At 46.7% G+C, this 25,052-nt stretch overlaps 1 protein-coding gene across 1 annotated transcript; it reads left to right on the forward strand.

Moving 5' to 3' along the window:
• The first annotated feature begins 6,651 nt into the window (after window positions 1–6,651).
• On the forward strand, window positions 6,652–24,132 carry fscn1a (fascin actin-bundling protein 1a). The gene is made up of 5 exons (XM_035615728.2): window positions 6,652–7,728; window positions 18,577–18,733; window positions 19,980–20,101; window positions 21,249–21,416; window positions 21,781–24,132. Exons 1-5 carry the CDS (start codon window positions 6,888–6,890, stop codon window positions 21,987–21,989), a joined length of 1,497 nt encoding a protein of 498 aa, XP_035471621.1. The 5' UTR covers window positions 6,652–6,887; the 3' UTR covers window positions 21,990–24,132.
• Window positions 24,133–25,052: the final 920 nt, after the last annotated feature.

Below are 25,052 nucleotides of genomic sequence, written 5' to 3' on the forward strand. Positions count from 1 at the left end.
TTTGCTGGTGGAGCTGTATGTGAGAACACAAACATCCGCATATGGTGTGAATGCATCTGATTTGGACAAGCTCCTTTATCCATTTGTCATATGTGAAAGACAAATTCTGCACTCGATTTTTGGCACAACATTTCGTGAAAACAGCTCAGGTAACTGTTCACCAACATGTTAGATATACCAGCTTTGTAAGGTGATAATATATCAATATTGTGCTTATGGCTAGCTTAGCTGCCACCATGTCAAAAATCTATGGTCAGTGTACCTTTGAGATATACGAAAATAAGCTGAGAATAATCTGTAGGTGGGCCAGTTTCCTACAAACTGTGATTTTTAGATCGAGAGAAGTTAAGGTAAATACCCTGCAGCTGGTCACTGCCTCTGCGATCAAAGACGTGGCACACGGTGCTAAGAAAAGGACGGAAATTAGCCAGGAAGGCGAGATATTCAGCCTACTGACCGCAGTGTTCATTCATGGGGACAGGATGTGACGTCACGGGCCCCTGCTGAGAGGCAGGAAGGGGTATTTTTAGTGGCGTCCTGATCAAGTTTCCCTGTAGTCAGAGCTGGAGGCGCCAAACAGGCCCCATAATCAATTCACACACACACACACACACACACACACACACACACACAAACACCTTGACCTTGAGAGCGAAATCAGCATCTTATTCCATCCCTGCATGTGTCAGCTGTGGGGGGTGGGGAGGTGAAAATGAGATGATATGACAGTTGCAAAGCTGACTGCCATGCTCTCTCTCTCTCTCTCTCTATCTCTCTCTCTCTATCTCTCTCTCTATCTCTCTCTCTGTCTCTGTCTCTCTCTCTCACACAGACAAATTGAAACTGACGTAAAATTACACAGACAAACACACTCTACAGTGCCACACTCATGCCCCACTGCTGTGTCTCTAGACTGACCTATATCTTTCTGTTGGCTACAGGCATCATACAAACACACACACACACACACACACACACACACACACACACACACACACACACACACACACACACACACACACACACACACACACACACACACTTCATAATGTGTTAAACAGAGGGAGAAGCTATGAAGTTGCTCTGCTGATCTTGCTCTACTGCTTTGCTGTTGCCATGGCAATGAGAGGGTGGGGGAACTGGAGGCAATCCCGAAGCCTGCAAACACACACACACAGACACACACATGCAATGCTGACCTTTGACCCGACTGCTGTGAGGAGAATGGTGGTGAAGGGAGTGTGTGGTGTTCCCCAGTGGCTCCAGCTTCCAGTTCTTTGTTGGTGGAAAGGGGGCCCTTGGTAGTGCTCCAGTTGTGCACACACACACACACACACACACACACACACACACACACACACACACACACACACACACACACACACACACAGACACACACAGACACAGACACACACACACACACACACACACACACACACATTCCTCGTTGATTGCAGGAGACACCAGCACACCAGGCAACTTCACAGAATCTTGTACAATTCTAACTTCAATTGTCAATCGTCAAAGACGTCAATCGGCGTCTTTGGGGCAAGTGTGAAAAGTTCAGTAAAAATGGCTTTATCCTGGAAATATGTCTGAGATGAAGGTAAGGATGTTTTGCTCCCTCTGTGTCGACGAGGGAGGGAGAAAGAGGATCTCACAGGACGTGCGCCATCATGACAGGGATCAATATAATCAATAGAAAGACCAGCTGAAATCAGGGGTTAGAGCAAAAAACTGTCCTGTCATCTGCTGCCCGCACCAGAATCATCCCATTAGGGACCGAGTAGTGACGGGACACGGAGACGTCGTTTGAATTTCATGCTTTCATGGGAAACACTAAGTCGTCTGTTGCTATCTACCTGCCACAGCATCATATCATTTACCACATGACACCGGCGCCAAAGTGGGACAGATCGTTGGGCATCATGATGGCTGAGGTCTTCTCTCACCAAACCTCTCAGCTGCATCCATTCGGTCGGTCAATGTTCACAGTCAAATGTGGGCTAATGCAGGGGCGCTGACGTAGATCTCGCAGATCCCGCATGTTTTTTCATAATCAATCTGACGCTTAATGCCAGCGTGAACCGACCAAAAGCTCCCTGGTCCCGCTTGAACATGTCGGCTTAAATCTGGCACAGGCCCGATGAGCAAGGACACTCTGGACGCTGTCGTACACACACCACGTCTGCTTCATTGTCCAATGGCGTCTGCAAGTGGGACAGACAGACAGAGCAAATACAGGTCGGAGGAGAGATCCCCCTCATTCTCTCCAGTCCACATTCACTCTTCCTTTCTGATTCTGCTCATATACTTCCTTTCTCACCTAGCTGATTGTCTTTCTCTTTGTGAAATGCATCCTGGTTGTAGCTCCTCCAAGTTTGTGAGTCATGACTAAAAGCTGCAACATCTCAACAGCTGCAGCCAACAACAAAGAATGATTCATCTCATTCGCCATTAAAGTAATTGCACTCAGTCTCTTCATTGCAATAAAAACTTCTCTCTCTCAAACCGGCCGGTGATTGGCTACATTCTCCTCACACATCTGGAGAGGTGTTTCCTGATAGGTGGCTATTACAATGCAGGCGGGTAAAAGATGCTCTGATTGGTCCCAGTTCAGAGGTGTGTGCACGAAAAGCACGCTGGTTGGTCAGCTTCGTGTCTGCTGACGCACTGCTGCGCCGTCTGCAGGTGTTGCGGGTCCAGCAAGTGTGTCAGTGTGTCAGTGTGCGCTTGTGCGTTTGTGTGTGTGTGTGTGTGTGTTTGCTGCTCGCTACAGCAGACTGCCTGCCCGTCATCGCCGAGCTGATCTGAGGCTGGTCTCCATAGCAACCATCCTCAAAGCTCGGCTCGAGAACAAAGATACTGTAGCTTTCCCTCGCCCGTGTCCCTCCCTGCAGGCGTGTGAGACTCATGTGGTCGGATCTCTACACTGGTGTGTGTGTGTGTGTGTGTGTGTGTGTGTGTGTTAGTTTGGATGTTAGGATGGGTTGAGTTGTCACCAATCACTGCAAATCGCATCAATCTCAACATATATCTGGGTCATAATCAGAAACACTGAGAGATGGAATGTGTGTGTGTGTGAGTGTGTAAGTGTGTGTGTGTTGGTGTGAGTGTGTGAGCGTCTCCCTCTCAAACACAAATGAAGTTGGATTGCGACAATGGAGGCCCCCATCTGGAGGGGAGAGATAGGCGAAGAATGAGGGTATATGCGCCACACACACACACACACACACACACACACACGAAGACACACACACACGAACACACACACACACACACACACACACACACACACACACACACACGCACACACACACACACACACACATTTGGGCATCTATCCTTGTGGGGATATTGCACTAACTTCCACAGATTGTGGATAGAGGCTCTATGAAGGATCTCTTCCAAAAGGCTGCGGCCACGTGTGAAACACACTCCTCCAGTTCATCATGATGACCAGCAAACACACTCACAGTGTTGACCGCTGTCTGTTAATCCCAAAACAAACCGGAATGAATAATTCATCAAAATCCTCTTAGTTAATGAGTTCTGCAGTTGGCACAGGAAGACGTGAGGGATTTACACTTTGGAGAGAAAGCTGACTGCTGCTGCTGCTGTGCCCGGCCTGGCGATCAATACCAAAGAGATGACTCTCTCCATTTTAGGAACAGGAAGCAGTCATCCTGCAGAGGTCTGCTGCAGAAGTTTCTTATCACTGTCTTTTATCTTATATTTATCTTAAATTTAAGGAACAGTTTGACATTCTGGAAGTGTTTTCTACAAGTGTAAAATTGACAACTTGTCGTTTTACAAGGAGTTACCCACTGGATGAATTTCTTTTCTAAATATCCAGATGAGTTTGCTCTATTCTCTCTCTGACGTGTCATGTTAAAGTAGCCACAGCAGTTCCCCCAACAGGAACATTTCAGAGCAAGTGCCTTTTTGTGAAGCACATGAAAGAATAAAATGAAATGAAATGAAATTTATGAAAGATATTCATGTCTTTCAGCTATATTTTTTAAAGGATTCATGGCTCCTCTATATGCTGCGTTTATCTATTGTGTACTAACTTCAAAATGTTCACCTTAAACCACAGCATTGAAATGTAACACACTGTGAGTAATAATAACAAACCAGGTCCTGTTAAGTTCTTATAGTTGAGTGTGTTATTTTACTGTATTTATGTTTGAAATGCAGATGCATCGATGACTAATATCAGCAGCTTTTACCGAAGCGTCCAACATTTGACGTTGGAGATGAAAACCTCAGCATCACGCCAGATAAAGAACTATCGAGCTTTTTCCTTGCCCAAGCTCTCGACATTCCTGACGGGACCTGAAGGCAGCGTTCACAGCTCTGCAAAGTTCACTCAATAAAATCACTGGCACAGACGCCGTTCGTTTTGATTCTTCTTTTTTTTCCTGTGAAATGTTTCTCTAAAGAAAAGCACTCGACAGTTGGCAGTCTGAACTCAGTTTGACCACAGTTTCGTCCTTCTTAATGCAGCTCCACAGCAGGGTAACAACAGCTCAGCAAACATTCCATTCAATTCTGTTACTCTGGCTATCAAAATCATATATTGCGGGTACATAAGCAGGTCAAAGAATACATCAGAACAAGTCTGGGGATTTTGTTAGATTGTGATTGCGGAGCTGAGATTTGATCTATACATGAAATGTATTCTTATTCTTATTCTTATATGATTGAGGATGTTCTGTCTGGAGATGCAGGAGAGAGAGAGAGAGAGAGAGACAGGGGAGAGATCACCTCTGATTAGATCACAGCTCAGGTTCAGGTTACGTTCTGTTTGCAAACGCACCCGCATGCAGAGATTGAGACATTGGTGTGATGCTCACTGGTTGTGACAGTCAGAATTCATGAATGTTATTTATTTATGAAACATGCAAAAAGGGTTTTTGTCTTTTGGCCACTGATGCTGGTAAAAAATTCAGGAGGGAGAACAGATGTCAGTGTTGAACTGAGTGATTTGGGCGAAGAAGTGGAAAGTGAATCAATATTTCTCATGTGTGGTAAAAGTTGTGGTGATTGAAAAGAGGTGATTTCCCCTGAAATGGCTCGACATGACCCCGGAACATTCTGGTTTGTGCAAATAATTCATTGTTTAAATTTGCTAACTTTGTCTGGAACTTTACTTTTTTTGCTAGTATTTGTTCATTATATAATGAATGTGTTTTTTTTCCTACTGACTGATGAACTTATTTATAGACTCGCACAATTTCAGGTTTTGTTGTAAAAGTTTTTTTAAAGTGGGTCTTGTGATTTTGATCTTTGTAGTAATAAATGGATCTGCCCTATATGAATTTATATTACCATGTAATCCAAGGCCAGCCAATACAATAACAAAAACTTCACTCATTCATACACATTCATTCATCTTTTTTTTATTTTATTGATCATAATAATGTATTTATTTATTTATTTTAACTTATTTACTTTTTGGTATAATTTATTTTGTGTATGAATTTAATCTATTGTTGTTTTTATCTTTTATTTTTATACATGATGTATCATCTTAACTACCCTTCTTTTATTGTTGTCTTTTCAATCATTGATTGTTTTGGTGCATTAGTTTCTAATTCAAAGTAATTCACTTTTAACGTTTTGTCAATCACCTGTAAAGCACTTTTGAATGTCATTTGATCTGTTTGAAAGGAGCTATATCAATAAAGTTTGATTGATTGTTTGATACACAGGCCATGTGAGTGAGAATACAACTCATGGTGTCTGATAATATCTGCCTCATGACTTCCTGTCAGATGAAGCTGATTGTTATAAAGCAAACCACTTTGAGAACTCATCCCCTGTTGATCTCCTTTCACTTGTATATCCAGAGAGGTCAGAGGTCGGGGGGGGAGGCGGTGATGGCAGAGGGGGCCGGGATTTAACGCTTTGCTCACTGACTCTTCAGCAGGGTGGACTGCTGCTGAAGTCTGCTGTGAATCTCAACCTGCAGCTGAACGTGTGCGAACTGGCCTCTAATCTTAAAGATTTGCTCGGCGATGGTGGCAAACGTGTTGTTAATGTGTTAATGTCACAGTCCCGTCGCTCACTTTGCTCACAGTGACAGCCGAGCATCGTCCACGCTGAGAGAGACCCATACTTTGTATAGCCTAGACCCTACGCATGTGTGTGTGTGTGTTTTTGTGCTTGCTCGGGCTCATGCGCTGACTGAGAAGATGCCAGTGGGATCTGTTGACCTCTTTGTGTACGCAGCCGTCCCTCCCTGCCCTCTGATGTGTGTGCCCGGGCCATGAATGGACCTCTGTGTGCGGACGGACGCGCACACCCCGTCCTCATGATTTGAATGCTGAGTCCATCTGATCAAGAGAGAGAGTCATGACAGGGATATGATATCAGCACATGCACAAACACACAGATACCCCACATGTGAATGTGGTGGGTGTAGGGGGGGGGGGGGGGGGGGGGGGGGCACACTTCTTCATCTTCATACACACTCTGTGTGACGTTCAAGGAGCAGGAGAGTTTAAGTACATCAATTTAAAAGCGAGAGGAGACAAATCGAAGTTCACCCCAGCTCCCCGATTCTCTGGGCATGTTGAAGGGGAGGGGGCGTGGCCTGCCGCGCGACGTCACCCGACGCTTATATAGGCTGCAGCTGTGGCGGCGTGCTCGCGCTGCTGAGACAGGCTGAGCACTGAGGACCGGCTGCGCGCGCTCACAGACTCCCACTCAGCCACACACTCCCCAAACAAAGAGAAGCACGCGAGGCAGCGCAGCATCCCACCCGTTCAGCCGCGAGCCCAGAGGCACTTGCAGAACCGCCCCCCCCCCCAACCCCACACCCCACACCCCCCACCGAAAGAAACCGGTCCGGCCCCAGGCTCGAGCGCACAGAAGCGACCATGTCAACCAACGGCGCCACCAACGGAACCAGCGACATGCTGCAGATCCAGTTCGGTCTGATCAACTGCGGGAACAAATACCTCACGGCGGAGACGTTCGGCTTCAAGATCAACGCGTGCGCCACGAGCATGAAGAAGAAGCAGATCTGGACCCTGGAGCAGAGCGGCGACGACTCCACCGGGAACGTGTTCCACCTCAAGTCACACCTGGGCCGGTACATCGCCGCCGACAAGGACGGGAACGTCACCGGGGACAGCGAGACCCCGGGCCCCGAGTGCCGGTTCGTCATCACCGCCCACGACGACGGCCGCTGGTCCCTGCAGTCCGAGCCGCACGGGCGCTACCTGGGCGGCACCGAGGACCGGATCATCTGCTTCGCCCAGACCGCCTCTGTGGCGGAGAAATGGAGCGTGCACATCGCCATGCACCCGCAGGTGAACATCTTCAGCATGACGCGCAAGCGCTACGCGCACCTGAGCGCCAAGGTGGACGAGATCGCCATCGACCGGGACGTCCCGTGGGGGGTGGACTCCATGATCACGCTGGTGTTCCGCGAGCAGCGCTACCACCTGCAGACCTCCGACAACCGCTTCCTGAGGAACGACGGCGCGCTGGTCGCCGCCACGGACAAGAGCACGGGCTACACGCTGGAGTTCCGCTCCGGCAAGGTGGCCTTCAGGGACTGTGGCGGCAAGTACCTCGCGCCCTCCGGGCCCTCCGGCACCATGAAGTCCGGCAAGAGCGCGCGCGTGGGCAAGGACGAGCTGTTCGTGCTGGAGCAGAGCCACCCGCAGGTCGTGCTCACCGCCGCCAACGAGAGGAACGTCTCCACCCGGCAAGGTGGGTGTGGTGGTCCGGGGAGTGCGTGTGTGTGTGTGTGTGTGTGTGTTTGTTTGGTATCCCATGGCAGAGGAAGGGTTAAAGTGATGGAATGTCAGGCTGCATCCCCCCTGAAACACACACACACACACACACACACACACACACACCAAAGTGATGATGGCCTACATACAACAATACAGGCCTGTGAGTTCCCTCCATCCCTCAGTACTCTTTTTTTTTTATCAGTTATCGATTCGATAACCGAGTACCGTCCATGTTTGATGATTTCACAGACCTCTGACGTGAGCAGAGTTTATCATGTGACCGCACATGATACCACCATACAGCTCCATGTGTCTTTGCCATCATTCAAGTGTTAAACGGCCTTAGACTGAACTGGCACCGAGCAGAGCAGCTATGTGGTTAAAGGAGATGGAGGATGCACACGGCAACGTTAAATGCCTGAATCCACAGGCTACTTTGCATCCCTGTGTCCTGATTGTCATCACCATTAACACAAACAGGATCATTTCTATTTTAGTCACACAGCGCCACCCAAACCCCAAACTCCTCCTGAAAATATTCTTTCATTCCAGCTGTCTATTCAACCCAGAATAAAGGCCTTTGCAGGTTCGAAAGCGAACCGACGTCTTCAGACAGATTGGTGGTTCCTCAGAAGTTGACTTGCACACACACGGGTTTTTTGTTGATGCACCAGGGCCAGAAACGTTAACTCCTCCTAACCGCCTCCAGGCGAGCACACTCCTGACTCCAACATTGTTTTTTATTCTGTATTTTAGTCTGATTACATCAGTCGTGTGTGTGTGTGTGTGTGTGTGTGTGTGTGTGTGTGTGTGTGTGTGTGTGTGTGTGTGTGTGTGTGTGTGTGTGTGTGTGTGTGTGTGTGTGTGTGTGTGTGTGTGTGTGTGTGTGTGTGTGTGTGTGTGTGTGTGTGTGTGTGTGTGTGTGTGTGTGAGAGGTAATTGTGTGCATGTGTGCCTGGTTTTCAGCTGTACAAGTGGGCAGAGATACAACTTTGTCCCTCCGCCTTCTTCCTTCCTTCCTTCCCTTTTTTTTAACCCTCACCCCTGCTTCATTTTTTCCACTTCTTTCTCGCGATCACCTCTTTTCACCTCTAACATCTCTCTCTCTCTCTCTCTCTCTCCATTCCCTCATGCGACTTCCCCTCTCCCATCCTCCCTTGTCCTCCTCGGCCTCCCCTCCCCATCCCCCACTCCTCCAGGCCTGGTTGCTGTGTGTCTGAGGTCAGTGTCTTCCCTCACGCTGAACAACGGTGGATAGGTGTCTGAATTAAAGGGACACATTTTTGTCTCTAAGAGGTTGTACAGCCTCAAGAAATCCCAGGATTTGCCAAGCAAGAGGCTGGTTTTAATTGAAACCATAAAAATCATCAGTGTGATTTGGGTAGAGATGTGGAAAATGCCAGCGACAGCCAAGAGACTGTGGCACTGACCTGTCTGTAATGAATGATGGGTACATACTAATTAATGCTCTTTAAATCTATATTTAGTTTCTGGCTTGGGGGGGGAATACAGAGAGAATACTGTGTGGTTTAGTGGTTTTTGTTCCTGTTTTCAGAACGTATGATCGTCCATCCTTTCATTTCCTTCTCCTGTCAGTCTCCTGTCTCTTACACCCCGAGTGTTTGTTCTGTCGACACGCTTTGTTTTACTTGTCTCAGGGATATTTATCCTCTTTTCCGTCTGTCAGGGGTTTAACTCCTTTTCTCTCAGTCCCAGACACAAAATGGAGGCCGGTTTCGAAGGCGCCCGTCGTATAAAGTAATAATATCCGACGATATGAGTAGCTGGAATGTTCAACGCATCCATCGGAATTTGGACGATGATGTCCTTTGCAATGAGAGCGTGAATTGCACTTAGTTAATCTTCAAATTACATTTTGTCAAATCAGATTATGTCGGTGAAACACTATGGCAACGTCCTCATCACACAAGCTCAAGTATGAAATATTAAGACCATGCAGCAGTAAAAATTATATATTTATGGTTTCGGTCTTTTTGTCCACAAGTAAAAATAGAAGGCCTAAGTGCTAACTGGCTTTTAAAACATTTTTATCAAAAATGTATTAAAGTGTTATTGGTTACGGCGGGCTGTTCCTTTATTCCACATCATAATGTTCGGTCATTAATGTTTTGGTTGATTAACTATTAAGAGTCACCCGGTCTAGCCCCTGACACATTATGATACATTATCAATGCAAGTAAAATGATAGTTTAGTTTAGTATTTCTACACTGGGGGGGTCTTACAATGATGAGGTTGCGGCGCCTATACTTATTACTTGTATGTTAATCTGAAGGGGTTTTGGCCGTCACGGGACAGGTGCCCTGTGGGGTTTTTCTTGTAACCAAACAAATGATGTGTTTACGTTCACCCTGACACGCACCGTCTTTCCCTGACATCTGAGAAACACGTAGAACGCGTTTCCTTTCCTCGTGAAACCACCTGCAGAGACGGTTTTACTTTAAAACAAATGTTTAAATTGGGCATCGTTTGCATCCATGGCTTGTGCATACATGTCACGGGGGGCCACTCGTGAAACCATCGTTCAACAGCACTAATAGTGGTCGAGAGTTCCATAGCCTACCTTTTTATTTGAATGGTGTTGCCTTGTCAGTGCGCACCTCCGCAATCTGCTGCATTCATGTGGTGACAGTCGGCCGCTGACCCAGTTTTTTGATCCACGGCGATCATGGCACCATGTTACCTGAAATGATAATGATCTTGAGGTCCAGGTGGTGAGTTATAGATTACTAAATGTGGGGAAGAAAAGAGAGGACTGGAATCAGATTGGTACAGAGGATACCAGTACTTGAGATATTGGAATTGCATGTATCGGTACATCCCTAAACTGAAGTGGTCTAATGCCTTGCTCGAGGACATTTGTGCAGGTTGGATGCTCTCATGGGTGATTGGACAAACGTCCCCCCGGCTCCGTCTGCCACCCTGCAGCTCAAATCTGTCCACGATGAGCAGGCCGTCCGAAGACCCCGATCAAGCCGCCAACGACCGGATCACTGTGATGCGGATAAAAAGTTGAGTGGAATTAAACTGGCTCCAGATGTTTTGTAGAAGCGACAGCTGCCCGCGGCCCCTCTCTGCGGCGGCCGTTCGCCTGGCGGACGTGAGCCAAGATGGTCGGAGTTGGGTTTTCATCAGCGACCTGGAGGTTTTTTTCTGACGTGAGCGAGCGCAAGTGGGTCAGTTCAAAAGCTACTCTGTCCAATCAAAGCTGGCGATTTTGTGACTGGCTTTTAGTCGTTGTTGATGAATTTTGTTTTACTCAGACGCAGTAAATCCACTTTAGACTTCATCCATTAAATGTTCTGTAGAGTTTTTGGGAAATGCGGAGATGTGCTTGGGAGAGAGGTTCCTTACATACTTGTATGTTAATGTACAACTCAGTAATGTACAGTTCTAATTGAATTGCTTATAGTTCTTCATCCTTATTTCTTTTTTAGTTTTGGTGGCCATTTCTGCAAACATTTTTCAAGTGTAGAGATGCAACAGAGCTTCACCACGCAGTGCAAAATGAGCAGTTAAATTATACTGCCGTTTGCTGTTGTGGGTTTCTCTGCATCCTCCACACCTCAACAATGGAGCTGGTTAATAAAATATCTCCCTAAGAGACGTTGATAATAGATAAATCTACAAAAAAACAAGACCCCTGTTGTGCAAAATGGTAGAATTTACTTTGTTCTCTAATTGACTAAGCCAGCCTACCACGTGTTTTCAGATGAGTTCAATTGACCCACATCAGAGTAAATATTGAAACGATGTTAAAACGACAGTGACTCTAATGTTCGAAGCTCGAGTTGTGTGTTGTGATTCCAAAAAGTGCTGCACAGAACTCACGAGGAATCAATTTTAGGACATTAACTGTGACGCTGCCAGAAACCTTCAGCTCGTCAGTGTCATTCTATTTCTTCTTCCGCTGAAATCTATCATCATTGCTTTTTTTTTACTCCTTGATTCGCCATTAACTGAAAATGAGGCCTTTCATTTGGCAGTAAGTGGACTCAAACTAACTGCAGTCCATTAAAAACGTGCACACGCGGCACTATGTGGCTCTGTAATGTAGGGAAGCAGAAACCAATGTCATTTTCTCTCTGACAAATCTAAGATGCCCATTACAGCAGCTCCCTTCTGTCTCTGCCGTTCTCTAATTTGTGCTCGCAGCGCTCGTGGCTGCCATTAGTTTGACCCGGCGCTGTTGCTCGTTTCCTGCTCGGAGACATCCACGCTGCTCATCCCTGCTCCCAAATTCCCCGAGGGACTGTTCAACGGCCCTCGTACGCACCGAGATACGATTAGCGAGTCGTTTAGCCTGGAGCTCAATGGCCCGTTAAGTGGCCTGTTCTGCCCCTAAACTGTGGAGCGAGTGTGGGGTGAAGACTGAGCACCGGTTTGTCTTGAGCTAAATGGATGAGGGTCCATCACATCCTGTGGGCGCCCGGACGGACCACTGCCCTTTGTAGCCGGTGGTCCTCCAGGCCACTGACCGCAGGGGGGCCAGTGGTGAGGTGGCTGACCTGGACCCTCAGGTCCTAGTAGCATGTCTGGAGTGTGACCAGGCTGGTTTCATGTCAGATGGTTACTGCTGGATTCCAGATCTTCTTAAAGGCCATAAAGCAGTGCCCCCACGTTTTCTGTCTTTTAAATGGAAACGGGATTCACAAGACTTCTTGCTCCTGCAAGTCCTATAAGACAAGACCAAAGCCTTGTGAAAAGATTCGAGATCACTCATTTAAAAGAATAATGTGTCACTGTGGGTAATATGCTTATCACCAAGGAAGTTGGATGGTTTCATGGCTGTGAGCAGGATTACTCAAAAACTATGGAAACGATTGCCATTACATTTTTGTGGTGGGTCGGGGCATGACCCACGGAGGAAACATAGCGAGATAGGGCGTTAGGCCCGGTGGAGGTGTGCGCTCTGCGAGCACCTTCTTGTTTGTGTTGTTGCAGGGAGGCTGGATGAGAAGGTTGGTACCATAATCATATCTGTTCAATCAATATAAAATCAATATATAAGCCAGTAACCAGTTAGCTTAGCTCAGCATAAAGACTGGAAATGGTAGGAAACGGCGAGCCTGACTGTACAAAAACCGAAGTGCAGCCACAACAGTTCTGGTTTTGAATGGAGTGGAAAGTGTAAATTATCTAACTATCAGCAAGCGTCTGTCCAAAAATAATAAACAAATCATTTAACAGCTGAAGATTTGTTAGGTTATAGTTGTTAAAACTGCCACGCCGTGTTCAGATCTCCACAGCCAACCAGGTCTGTCAACCTCTCTGTAGTTGTGGTTGGCCTGATTTCTGCTGACTGCAGTGTGAGCTCTCAACAGAGTTGAAAATCCATCATCAGATCAAATCAGAGTTACCATCTGGCTCCAAATCATGTTTTGTGAAGTATGGTGGTTTAAAGAAAATAAAAATCTGGCTCCATGTTGTGTCTGGCCATGATTCAGCCCTGACACCCTTTCTGCATCCTTCACCCCCCCCCCCCCCCAGGAAATGAGACATGAGACACACAACTCCGACCTTGGCTGGTGTGAGCTAATCCCTGCAGGGCGAAATGGTGATGATTTTCTAACTAAACACAACCCACTCACCCCACAGGAGGAAGAAAAAAGAAGGGATGGGAAGCTATCACTTGATCCATCCTTGGTAGTGTCCACTGGCTGTCATTGTGTGTGTGTGTGTGTGTGTGTGTGTGTGTGTGTGTGTGTGTGTGTGTGTGTGTGTGTGTGTGTGTGTGTGTGTGTGTGTGTGTGTGTGTGTGTGTGTGTGTGTGTGTGTGTGTGTGTGTGTGTGTGTGTGTGTGTGTGTGTGTGTGTGTGTGTGTGTGTGTGTGTGTGTGTGTGCGTGCGTGGCGTTCGAGGGGAGCTGCCTCACGTCGGCTGCAGAGCGCCAGGGAGCCTCTCCTCCGTAATGTCGGCTACTTTATTATAGGTTAGGCTTCAGCCGGTCTCCGGTGTGTCACTCTGCTCGGCTCTGGGTGTGACTCCACATCAATGCTCTCTTAACGCGCAGTGCGACCGTACTTCTACGTGAAAACATATTTGCAACACAATCAACACGGAATGGGGCTTGAAATCGATTTACCAAACTATTTGGGACGTCCCCCGGCACAACGATGTCTGACCTCATTTTGAGATTATTCGTTTTTGTTGGACGTGGGGCTATTAATGTGGTGTGCGTGTGTGTGCGCGTGCGTGCGTTCCAGTTTGTGCATACTGTATGAGCAGCGGTGTTTCAGTTGGCATAGTGTGTAGGTTGACTGGTTGAGTGTGTGTGTTTGGATCAGAACAAAGGCCGATCATCTGGCTCCTTGTTTGTGCCCCAGCTGGTCGCCTCCTCAGTTAGGCCTGCTGAACAATGGGACACACACACACACACACACACACACACACACACACACACACACACACACACACTTGCACTTGATACAATTGCGTGCGTTCACAGCAGGCCTCTGGTGCTGGCTCACAGAAACAGAGGGCAACAATCTGTGCCTGCCACCATCAGGCTGAATGTGGTGGGCGGGGTGGACACAAAGATAGACGGGTTGTTTTCGTGTGTGTGTGTGTGTGTGTGTGTGTGTGTGTGTGTGTGTGTGTGTGTGTGTGTGTGTGTGTGTGTGTGTGTGTGTGTGTGTGTGTGTGTGTGTGTGTGTGTGTGTGTGTGTGTGTGTGTGTGTGTGTGTGTGTGTGTGTGTGTGTGTGTGTGTGTGTGTGTGTGTGTGGTGTCACTTCTTTTGGTGTGGCTATAACTGAAGAGGGTCCCTGGGTGTACAGACCCTCTTCCATTAACCTTGTGAGCTTCACAAACTGATCAGAAGAGATGTACGTGAGTATATAATAATAAACTCAGTCACACACACTCCCTCAGAACGACCCTGACATAGCGACCCGGCCTCTTCCTGAGTCACGACTGAAGCTCCACAGGCCTCGGCTCGAGGGCGAGTGTTTTGTCTCTGTCAGTCTTGTTTTTTTTCCACTTTTTTTCTGTGTATCCACCAATGTTGTTCTGTCCTCGTGATAACTCGTGTGAGTGGGTGAAAAGACACTAAGCCTCTGACTACAGCAGACCGTGTCAAGTCAAACATGATCCTATTTCCTATATTCAGGTCTGTAAATGTTATTCACAAGAGTGAAAACCACTTGTATTTAAGAGGACTGTGGCTGTGTTGATATTCTTAGACTGAACATCACAGTATCTGATGCTGAGCATATTCAAATAGATTATTTTTAGAAACAGTGTTTAAAAAAAATTTTTTTGCTTGATGTAAGTGAGATGAAGATTTAGCCACTCTGGTCTGTTTTGTATGAAGCTACTGTACAGCTTGCATCCTCTTAGGTTTGCATAAAGAGACGGGATTTACATGGAGTTGCAAATGGTCCTGGACACAATAGTTTGGTACATAATAACCCCCATAAACTGGGTGATTATTGTCAATTAACACAGATTTTTGCGCATTGTTGTTGAGCCTCCGAGGTCCTGGACATACACCCCCCCCCCCTTCATAATTATTGTACAGACGTGTAAATTTTCTCATTTAACTCGAGGCTTAGAACATGATTTAGCCCATTTCCCCCCAAAATGTCAAAAAAATAGTCTTTTAAAAAAGCAAAGCAACCAAATCACGGCTGACATCATCTGTTAAGTTTGTTTTTGCAGATCTTAGGATCTTTTCAATAGATGTCTCATAAGTGGCACAAGGGCATCTTTGAACAATATGGCACTGCATTTGAAATTTTAATTATGGATACAAAATCAGTGATTTTATCTTGTGCAGGCTCCTATATACCAATACTCAAAATGAACATCAAGAGCAGCAATAATGAGTGTGTGCCATTGATTTTTGTAACGCCAAGTCCTTGATTGACAAACAGGTAGACGGATAATGAATCCAACAGATAATTTCCCCCTCAGACTTTTAGTAATGAGCTGGTTCCTCGTGGGCAGGGGCCTCCAGCAGCAGATGGTTCCTCTCCCTCCGCGCGGCCTCAGTGATAAACGGGCCTCCCTGTGCTACTGTGCCGAGTGTCTGAGTTGGCTGAGCAGGAAGCCGCGAGGATTAGAGGACAAGTTTGCGTCGGCAATCAGTCTTTCCTCCTCATTTCATTTGCTCCCCTTGGCCTCCTCCAGCGTGTTCCGCCGTCAAACCCACTCGTCTGTTGCAGCTGAACTTATATTTCATTTTCTTTGACCCGCCCCCTTCCTTCGCCATGTGGATCCCATTATGGCCAGTTATATTTTCCTTCTCAATCGTGTGTGTGTGCGTGTGCGTGTGCGTGCGCGCACGCTCGTGTGAGTCTCCCCCCACATATTTCTGCAGAAAACCAATCTGTCCGCAGAGGCCAGAGTTCTTCAGTTGATTTTAGCGGGCACACGTGTAATTCTTTTTCCCTCAAACGTAAAGTGTGAGTATGAATTCTCGAGTGACTCACATCTTATGCAATGCTTTGCTGTGCTAAAACAGGCTTGTCGAGGATCTTCGTTATGTTTAATATAAAGTGTATCTTTGGCTTCAGTTGGGGGAAAAGCGCTGTACAGCTTGTAATGAGACACCTCGTGTGAAGGGAAAAGAAACCGCCACGAGTTCTGTTAGGGACTGTACGAAAATGATCAGATTGTGGCAAAAGACCTCCTGCTTGACTTTTTAAACATAAGAATTGTTAATATTTCCTTCAGATCCTCCCTTCTACCAAGGAAAAAAACATCCAACACCGAACATGTCAAAAATATACAATAATACTGAGTATTTCAATGCATTTCAACATAAAGTGTGCATTGTGGGTAATGTAGGCGCCCGTTTTGAGTCCATTGTGAGTCTGACAATGCTACGGATGAGCAATGCTAAAAAGCACAAAAACATTTAAGGTGGTTAGCTCGTTTTATACCACCATATCAAAATAGAATAATAATGTCACAAAGCAACCATATGTACATTGGAAATAATTAAGTGGCAAATGAATGGTTATCATAAGAAAATCATGTGTGAACTGGGACCGATGGGACCGATGTAAATACAAAACCCCCTACCCATAATCATTTTCATACAGTCCCTTTCTAGATTTTTCTCATCAATTTGTGAATTCAGCTGACAAACATCGTGAGCAGAACATGTTGTGACCACAAACACGGTGACATTGATTTTTATCGATAACCTTTTAGGGCAGATTTTCCCTGTTTTTCTGTGTTGTGTGACCAGTGGAGCCGGCGGCGAGGGCTCGAGAAACATGGAAAAAATGAGATGGGGAGGGGGGCTGGGCGTCACACATGAAAGGGGAGACGGACAGGGAGCACATGAGTGTGTCGGTTTGTTTTCTCAAACACATCTTTCTTTCTTTTCCCTCCGTCTGCTTCTCTGTCGCTCCGCACACATTTACACAGTGCCCCGACAGACAGTCCATCTCCCCTCTCTGTCCAGCCCTCTGGCTGTAGGTCCGTCCACGCCATGACTTCATCATATACAATAGCTCACATTGTGCCGTATGAAGAGTGTGTGTGTGTGTGTGTGTGTGTGTGTGTGTGTGTGTGTGTGTGTGTGTGTGTGTGTGTGTGTGTGTGTGTGTGTGTGTGTGTGTGTGTGTGTGTGTGTGTGTGTGTGTGTGTGTGTGTGTGTGTGTGTGTGTGTGTGTGTGTGTGTGTGTGTGTGTGTGAGGGGAGTGGTACACTGGAGGGTTGTGTATGTGTTCCTCCTACAGTTGACTCATGTTTGTTCACCTCTTTGTTGCTTTTAAGAGCCTGAGTGGGGTCGATGTGATTGTAATGAGGTCTGGTGTTCTATATACATATAGTGGTGTGTATTGAGACACGCACGCACGCCGACCGTCTGGATAACTGATTTACTCGGATCAGTATAAAATGTCTGTCAGGCTCCAACAAGCAATCCTTTTCATCATCAACTAATGTTTAGTATATCAAATGTCAGGAAATTGTTAAAATCACTGACAGAGTTGTTCCAGAGCTCAACGAAGTCTACGAACTACTTGTTCGGTTCAAGGGTGAAAGGAGCAAATCCTCACGTGAGACACTTGAACCACACATCATTCACACACGTATGGCCTCCAGGTCTGAATGCTCCTGCTTTTCCAACGATCTCTTACCTTCTCATCTTCCACCTTATTAAAAATTACAAACTTAAATTGTGAGATACTTTGGTGTCTAAGTGCGTTCAATTAGACTGCAGAGAAAAGGAAACCAGGGAACGTTACCTGCAACCCATCATATAAAAATATGACAAACGGCTACAAAGTGAAAGAGATTTTCTTCTAAAAAAACGTGTTTGTACCGCCTGTATTTTACAGTAAGTGGACAATCGAGTGCACTTTCACTTCACTTTTAACAATGTATGAAAGTGTTTGAACGGTTTCAGCTCCAGCTGTTTCCGTCTACAGTCAGGGTTGATCTGATGATTCTTGTGCCTCTGCTCTTTCTTTTCTTTTGAGTGTTTTGTTACGATCCTATATGAAGACTAATCCTTGACAAACTATAGCCGGGTCTACTCTGTCTGGACTGACAGATGTGTGTGCGCGCGCAGAAATCTTGCTCGTGAAATCCGTCACTAATCCAAGCTGTCTGATGTTGCTCATTTAGTACGTCTGATCCCGACCAGAGGGGGGGTGTGGGAGGGGCCTGCGTCTGGCCTGCTGTTTAAAAAAATATATATATATATATATAAATAAATATATAATATATATAATGGTCATCTTCTGTGGCTTTTTGTAGCCTTCACATCGGACTCACATACTCCCCCACCAGTCTGTATTTTAACAACCCCCCCCCCCCCTTCTCCAACTGCCTGACCCCACCCAGGTATGGACCTGTCAGCCAATCAGGATGAGGAAGGCGACCAGGAGGTGTTCCAGGTAGAGATTTGCCGCGAAAACAGGAAATGTGCGTTTCGGACTGCCGCCGGGAAATACTGGACCCTCACTGCAAATGGCGGCCTGCAGTGCACCGCCTCCACCAAGTAAGAACCACACACATTGTGACATTGTCATCTTTCCTCGGTAATATTCCAATATACCAACATCTGTAACTGTACATCTCACCACAACCACACCGGCTCAGTCACCCGTTCTCAAGCAGAGGGAGGCAGAGTGTGGGGGCGTTGATCACAGACAACCTGATGCTGGTCTGTCACAGCTCTACAGTTCTGTAATTTGAGCTGTGACATGACTTAAGAGGTGTGTGTGTGTGTGTGTGTGTGTGTGTGTGTGTGTGTGTGTGTGTGTGTGTGTGTGTGTGTGTGTGTGTGTGTGTGTGTGTGTGTGTGTGTGTGTGTGTGTGTGTGTGTGTGTGTGTGTGTGTGTGTGTGTGTGTGTGTGTGTGTGTGTGTGTGTGTGTGTGTGTGTGGCAGTGGTTCTGCCCAGCCGGAGTGCTGGCCGTTAACCCCTGACCCTTTCACCTTTGACCCGATGAGGCCCCAAACCAATTGAGTTTCAGAAGCAAGTTCAGTTGAGGCCCCTCTTCTAATCCCTGAGTATTAAGTACACTATTCGGATTTTTTTTTTTTCAAAATCTCAGTGCTTCTGATGCCAAGACGAGTATGTTATTTGAAATAAGCTGCAGATGTACAGATATGGAGCAGAATTAGATGCACAGACGTGAAAGAAAGCACAGCAACAATCTGATCCGGACCCTGATTGGTCGGAGGCTCATGTGTCCTCGGTTAACTCTGAGGCTGACACCCCTACATTCTTTAAAGATAAGATGCAGCAGAGACGGTCGTCGACACTGGGGGGGGGGTCACGCTGCAGGGAAGTTCACCGAATTCCTCCATCGCATTCTTGAGCTCCGACTCGGTTCCCTCCTCGCAAGATTGGACCGCAGAAAATGTTTTTCTCTCACCGAGTCCTCTTGTGGTTTCAGGAAAAAAACATTTGATTTGCAGAATGCTGCAGAGCGCGAGTTCTGATACAGGAATGTTAGAGCTACGCCAGAAAATTAAAACCCCTGCTCGGCGGGGAAGGATTCATGAAGCCACGCGATTCGACTTCAACCAAAGACCGGGAGCTTCTCCCTCTACACACCGAGTCTACCTATCCTGTCGCCCAACAGCCGCTCCTCAGACAGCTGGGTGTGGTTCTCTGAACAACAGGGGATCTGAATGTGTGTGTTACACCTGACACTTATGGCACTTAAGGGTGTGACTGGATAAGTAGCATGTAAATTGAATCATCCTCTCTACCTTTTCTCTCTCTCTCTCTCTCCAGGTCAGCTAATTGCTACTTTGACATTGAGTGGCGTGGGAAGAGGCTGACTCTCCAGGCCGCCAATGGGAAATATGTCGCCGCCAAGAAAAACGGCCAGCTGGCAGCCACCATCGACTCTGCAGGTGAGCGTGATTTGCCGACGTGTCGGTTCCGTCTCTGACGGAGGTGATTTACTTTTCCAGCAGCGGCGAGGGCGAAGATCAGTCCAGCAAGAGTAATGGAATCACGGCTGGCCCCTTCCACTTGTTTTCTCGTCTTCAAGGCCTCAGCAATTCCGATGGTCTGTTTTTCCGTAACCGTTGCGCGTAGCTGTTTTGCTCCATTGGGCATTTAGCTTTGTTGCAGATTTTCGGTTTGTTCTCTTGCCGGCGATTGGAAACGTGAGCTGCTTCCGGACATGCACTGAAGTCCGGACATTATCCGGCGTTGCTGAATGTGATGAGCGCAAAAGTCTGCAAAATGTTGCTCTGGACATTTTCCAGAAACTTTTCCTGCAAGCCCCACCCGAATAAAATTTCCGGAAAGTGTCCGAGCAAGCCCATGTGAAACTCTCCTGAAGATGGACTGCTATTGTGAACCCGTCTGACTGCTGCTGCGTTTTTTAAATATTTGAACGGCAAACTCCGGAAACGGCCCAGTTCAATTTCCTGAACATTTTCATGAGTCTGAAAAAAGGCTCTGCTCACCAAAAGCAAACCATATTCCAACGGCCACGGCCATGCACATATAAACTATGTGGTCTTGACCTCGCCCAACATAAAATTTGAAGGTCATCCCATGCAAACAGAAATTGTAACCAATTCTTAATACCGAAAAGAACACTTTTACATATTTGGAAATGAGCTTATTTCTTTGACTTTTAATTGGCTCTGAGCAGTTGCCAGGCAACCAGCAGCCGACACACATTAGTGAATCAAAACTGACAATTTCACTTTGTGCTGCAGTTGCTGACGAGGGGCTGTCGGCTGCCACAGTGCTGAGACGTCTCACACAAGTTGCTTTGCACGCGTTTTTTTTAAATGAGTTGCATGAAAACTCTGCACCCTCGAGCTCAAGAACTGAGACTGAGCTGTGACCAGAGGGACAAGTTGCCCCTGCAGAGCAGTGTTTGAGTTTTTAATTCAGATTTTTTTGCATTTGGATATAGAACCAAAGTCTTGTGTAATAAAATGTATTTGAATCAATCATTTTAACATCACCGTGAAGTACAATGACTGAAACTCTGGTACTTACCGTGGCTCCGGTAAACGTGTCGCATCCTTCGTCCAGGTGAGACGGAGGAGTTCATCATGAAGCTGATCAACCGCCCGATCATCGTGCTGCGCGGCGAGCACGGCTTCATTGGCTGCAGGAAGGTGACGGGGACGCTGGACTCCAACCGCTCCACCTACGACTACTTCACCCTGGAGTTCAGAGACGGCGCCTACAGCCTGCAAGGTGCGTTTCACGTCCAGGCACAGGCTGCCGGAGGACGCTCGCAGAGTTTGATGTACACTTGCACAGATGTGCAGCAGCGTCACGCAGCCAGCACACAGGGGATTTGGAGGATGCGCCTGCAGGCTTACAAGAGATTAAATCATTTATTCTTAAAGGGATTCTCATTATGGATTTACTCATTCATTGCCATTTGTGCCAAAATGAGGGATTTCATGTGGACAGGTTCACTGCCTGTGCGTTATGTAATTCAAACAGCCAAACCTTTTGTTCCCTCCTGTATCGTCACACCCTTCCCCCACCTCCATTGCTCCTCCATCACCCCTTCTCTAATCCTGCCTCATGTCTCCTGTCCTCTCCCCCGCAGACTCAACGGGCAAATACTGGATGATCGGGAACGAGCAGTCGGTGGTGAGCAGCAGCGACACGCCCGTCGACTTCCTCTTCGAGTTCTGCGACTACAACAAGCTGGCCGTCCGCCACGCCCCGGACGGCAAGTACCTCCGCGGCGACCACGCCGGCGTGCTGAAGGCCAACGCCGACGGCCTGGAGACGGCCACGCTCTGGGAGTACTGAGGGGGGTGGGGAAACCGCGGGGATGTGGTCGCCCACTGCTGCGATGCTGATGAATGAAGTGTGGCGACGCAGCACAGCAGCCCCCCCACCTGTCCATACATCTACCTATTCACCCCCTCCCCCTCCCTTTCCCTTCATTCCTTATATCGTGTCCTTTACTTATGACTTTATGTTTTGATAAACTGCACAGGGAGAACGGGAAGGATAGAGGAAGGAAGGAGACGCCTCTCCCTCTCTCATGACTCCTTTCCTTCCTTTTATCCTTCCTCTCTCCATCTCCCAGCTCTGCTCTGCCGACCTGTATCTGTTGCCATAGTTACCGAGGGGCTGTGCACTTTTTCTGCTCCGATCTGGTTCGCTGCTCGACCTGTCACTCCACTCCCTCCTTTGCCTTACGATTGGGCCGTCCCTCTCCCGGAGCAGAGCAGAGTTTAAAGAGCCCCCTCCTCTCTTGAGTTGAGCCCCTCGTCCCTCTACCTGTCTCCGTTGTCTGTGTGAGCGGCGCATGGTGGCAGTATTTATGGTGTCTGACCTGGTCTGGTCGAGGCGTTTCCACCTGATCCAATCTCCCAAAACACACTCGTTCACCTCCTGGATTAAATCTGCTTCCTGTCATCTGGATTGGAAAGATTAAGAAAGTGTGTGAGGGTTGTTTTTCTTTCTCTCTCTGCTGCAGATTGGTTCATGTGGAAACCACCAGACCAAACCAAGTACGTTTGTTTTCATGAGTGTGACGACTGTGATATAACTGGAGTGGATCTTATGATGATAAAAGATATCGAACGCGATGTAACTGACGGGATTAACCGCCCCCCTCTCTCTTCATCTCAACCGTAAAAATATTGAAATGTAAACCAGTTTCCTGTGACGTTCTCTAGCTCTTTGGTCGGCGGGGAGTCGGGTTTCCTGAACCAAACAGGATATAGGAAGTTGTCACTTGTCCTCCTTTTCCCCTTCTCCCTCCACAAGCTAAACTTATTGTCCCAAGAACAGTATAAAGAAAACAAAAAAGTAAAAAAATGTTTACTGCACTCAAAGGTCTTACTGGAAAAACACCGTTGGAATTTTCTTTTTCTATGTCCAAGGCACAGACATTATCATGGTGTAGGGGAACAGTAGGAGTGAAATGATTAATGGAGCCTTTTGAAAGCTGCCTTTTTTTTTTTCAGTCCCTCGACCGAACGTTAAACCTCAGCCTTTATCTAGACCAAACCTTTCAAACTGGATTAACAAGCCGTCATCTCTCACACGACCAACACAACTGGAACCTGGTGCTACTAACGAACTCACAGCGTGTTAAGAAATGTTCCCGTCCTGCCGAGCATCTCGCGCACACTCCGCCCCGAGAGCCTTTGCCATATAACCAAAAATAAATAGTATCATAAATCTGCTTTTTCTTTGATTTTTAATTTCTGTCTGAACATTGACCAGCGTCATGACAGCCTTCACAATGACTATATGACCAAATTTTTATTTGTGTATGTGGGATGTTTTATGTTCCCGACTCGTCGGTGTAGCTGGTGGGAGGGATGAGAAGAAGCTGACTGAATTTATCATTTATTTAACTGAAATGTCCGTTAGCACATCGCACCCACGGGTCCCAACCTCTTCTACTCTCTAGCCTTTGTCGGCCTGCTTTCTCCATAATACATTAAGCAGCAGTGTCGGATTATTATGATTTCTTTTTTTTTTTTTAAAGCTTATTCTGGCACCAGAACTATTGGGCTCCTGCTCCCATTTTCATTTTCATCGTCATAAAACGTTCCTCTGGTAAGGAAATCAGCACGGAAAGCCAATCGCCGCTCTGACCACTTTTGCATGAAGGGTTGAGAATCTCGAGCAAAATAAAAGGACCGCTTATCTCCAAGGTTGTCTCCAAGGTAACCGAGACTGAGGCTTGTGGAAGGGTAAACGTGGTAATGACTGTGCCTTACTCTTGAGTTTTTGGGCAGTATTAAAAAAATAAATAAATAAATAAAAAGATAAAAAATAGAATTGAAGTCCACATCTTTGCTTTGTATAACTGGAATTTCCTTTTGTATTATTTTGTATAATTTTTTTTCTCAATATTGTGGATTAATCTCTTGTGCCATTGGTTCACCTGGAATCCAACGACCAATAAAACTGGGATTTGGAAAACTAAGCGTCTTTGTCGTCGTTTCCTTTTGCCCTTTAGTGAGTTTGACTTGAACACTGATATTTTTAAATATTTACCCATGAAATAAACGATTGTTTTATTGGAGCTCCTCTCTAATACAGAGATACTTGGGTCAGGGGTGGGGAACCCTTTTCCTATGGAGGGACATTAACACAAATATTGCACTAAATTCCCTAATGAGATGACTGAAACTGTTTCTAATGGATGTCAGATGGTAATGATGATGATGATGAGTCTTGTTTGTCTCTAAAGCTGTTCAGTGTTGAACTCCGGAAAATGTCCAGGGAATTGTATCTGGACATTTGTTGGGAGTTTGCCGTTCACATATGATGCCTGCAGCAGGATTCATCATATGTGAGTCAGACGCGCTCACACCAAAAGGAAAATTCCTGTAACATTTTGTGGCGTCTGGGTAAAGCAGCAGGAAGCAGGACGAGGTGATAATCCCACTACGTTTTTGTGCTGTGAGCACATCCCAGCAACCGAGGCCCACTGCTTTGTCCGTTACTTCTTCCATTTCTCCTTGAGAAGCTTGACATTGTGCATCTTTCTTTCCCAGAAAGTCGCCATGATTCTTGTCAGCAATGACATGTCTGTCCCTGGGAGTCGGAGGTAGACGGGGAGCAGGCGTCCAAATTACAGATATTTTGTGCACCGCGGTGCACATTTTCCTTGACTTCGACATGACACTTAAGTACTTGAGACTAAATAAATCTTCAGTCGACTTTCAAATAAATAATAACATCTGCCCAGTTTGTTTAATTTTGCGTGGTCTTGAACCTTCAACCTGGAAATCACAGCCCTCCCCTCCCCTCCCCTCCTCATTTCTCACATAATCACAGCGTTTCGTTCTCTTGGCCCCCTGCCACTTTCTGACCACAGCAGCTCCATGTGCTGTCCCACTT

The sequence above is a fragment of the Scophthalmus maximus genome, chromosome 17, assembly GCF_022379125.1.
Source record: "Scophthalmus maximus strain ysfricsl-2021 chromosome 17, ASM2237912v1, whole genome shotgun sequence".
Taxonomy (NCBI): domain Eukaryota; kingdom Metazoa; phylum Chordata; class Actinopteri; order Pleuronectiformes; family Scophthalmidae; genus Scophthalmus; species Scophthalmus maximus.

Bases quoted from the DNA above. Each gene is read 5' to 3' on its own strand.
- fscn1a (XM_035615728.2), top strand. From the start codon at position 6,888: ATGTCAACCAACGGCGCCACCAACGGAACCAGCGACATGCTGCAGATC. The intron at 7,729-18,576 runs GTGGGTGTGGTG...GACCCCACCCAG, and splicing joins GAACGTCTCCACCCGGCAAG to GTATGGACCTGTCAGCCAAT. The intron at 20,102-21,248 runs GTGAGCGTGATT...TCCTTCGTCCAG, and splicing joins AGCCACCATCGACTCTGCAG to GTGAGACGGAGGAGTTCATC.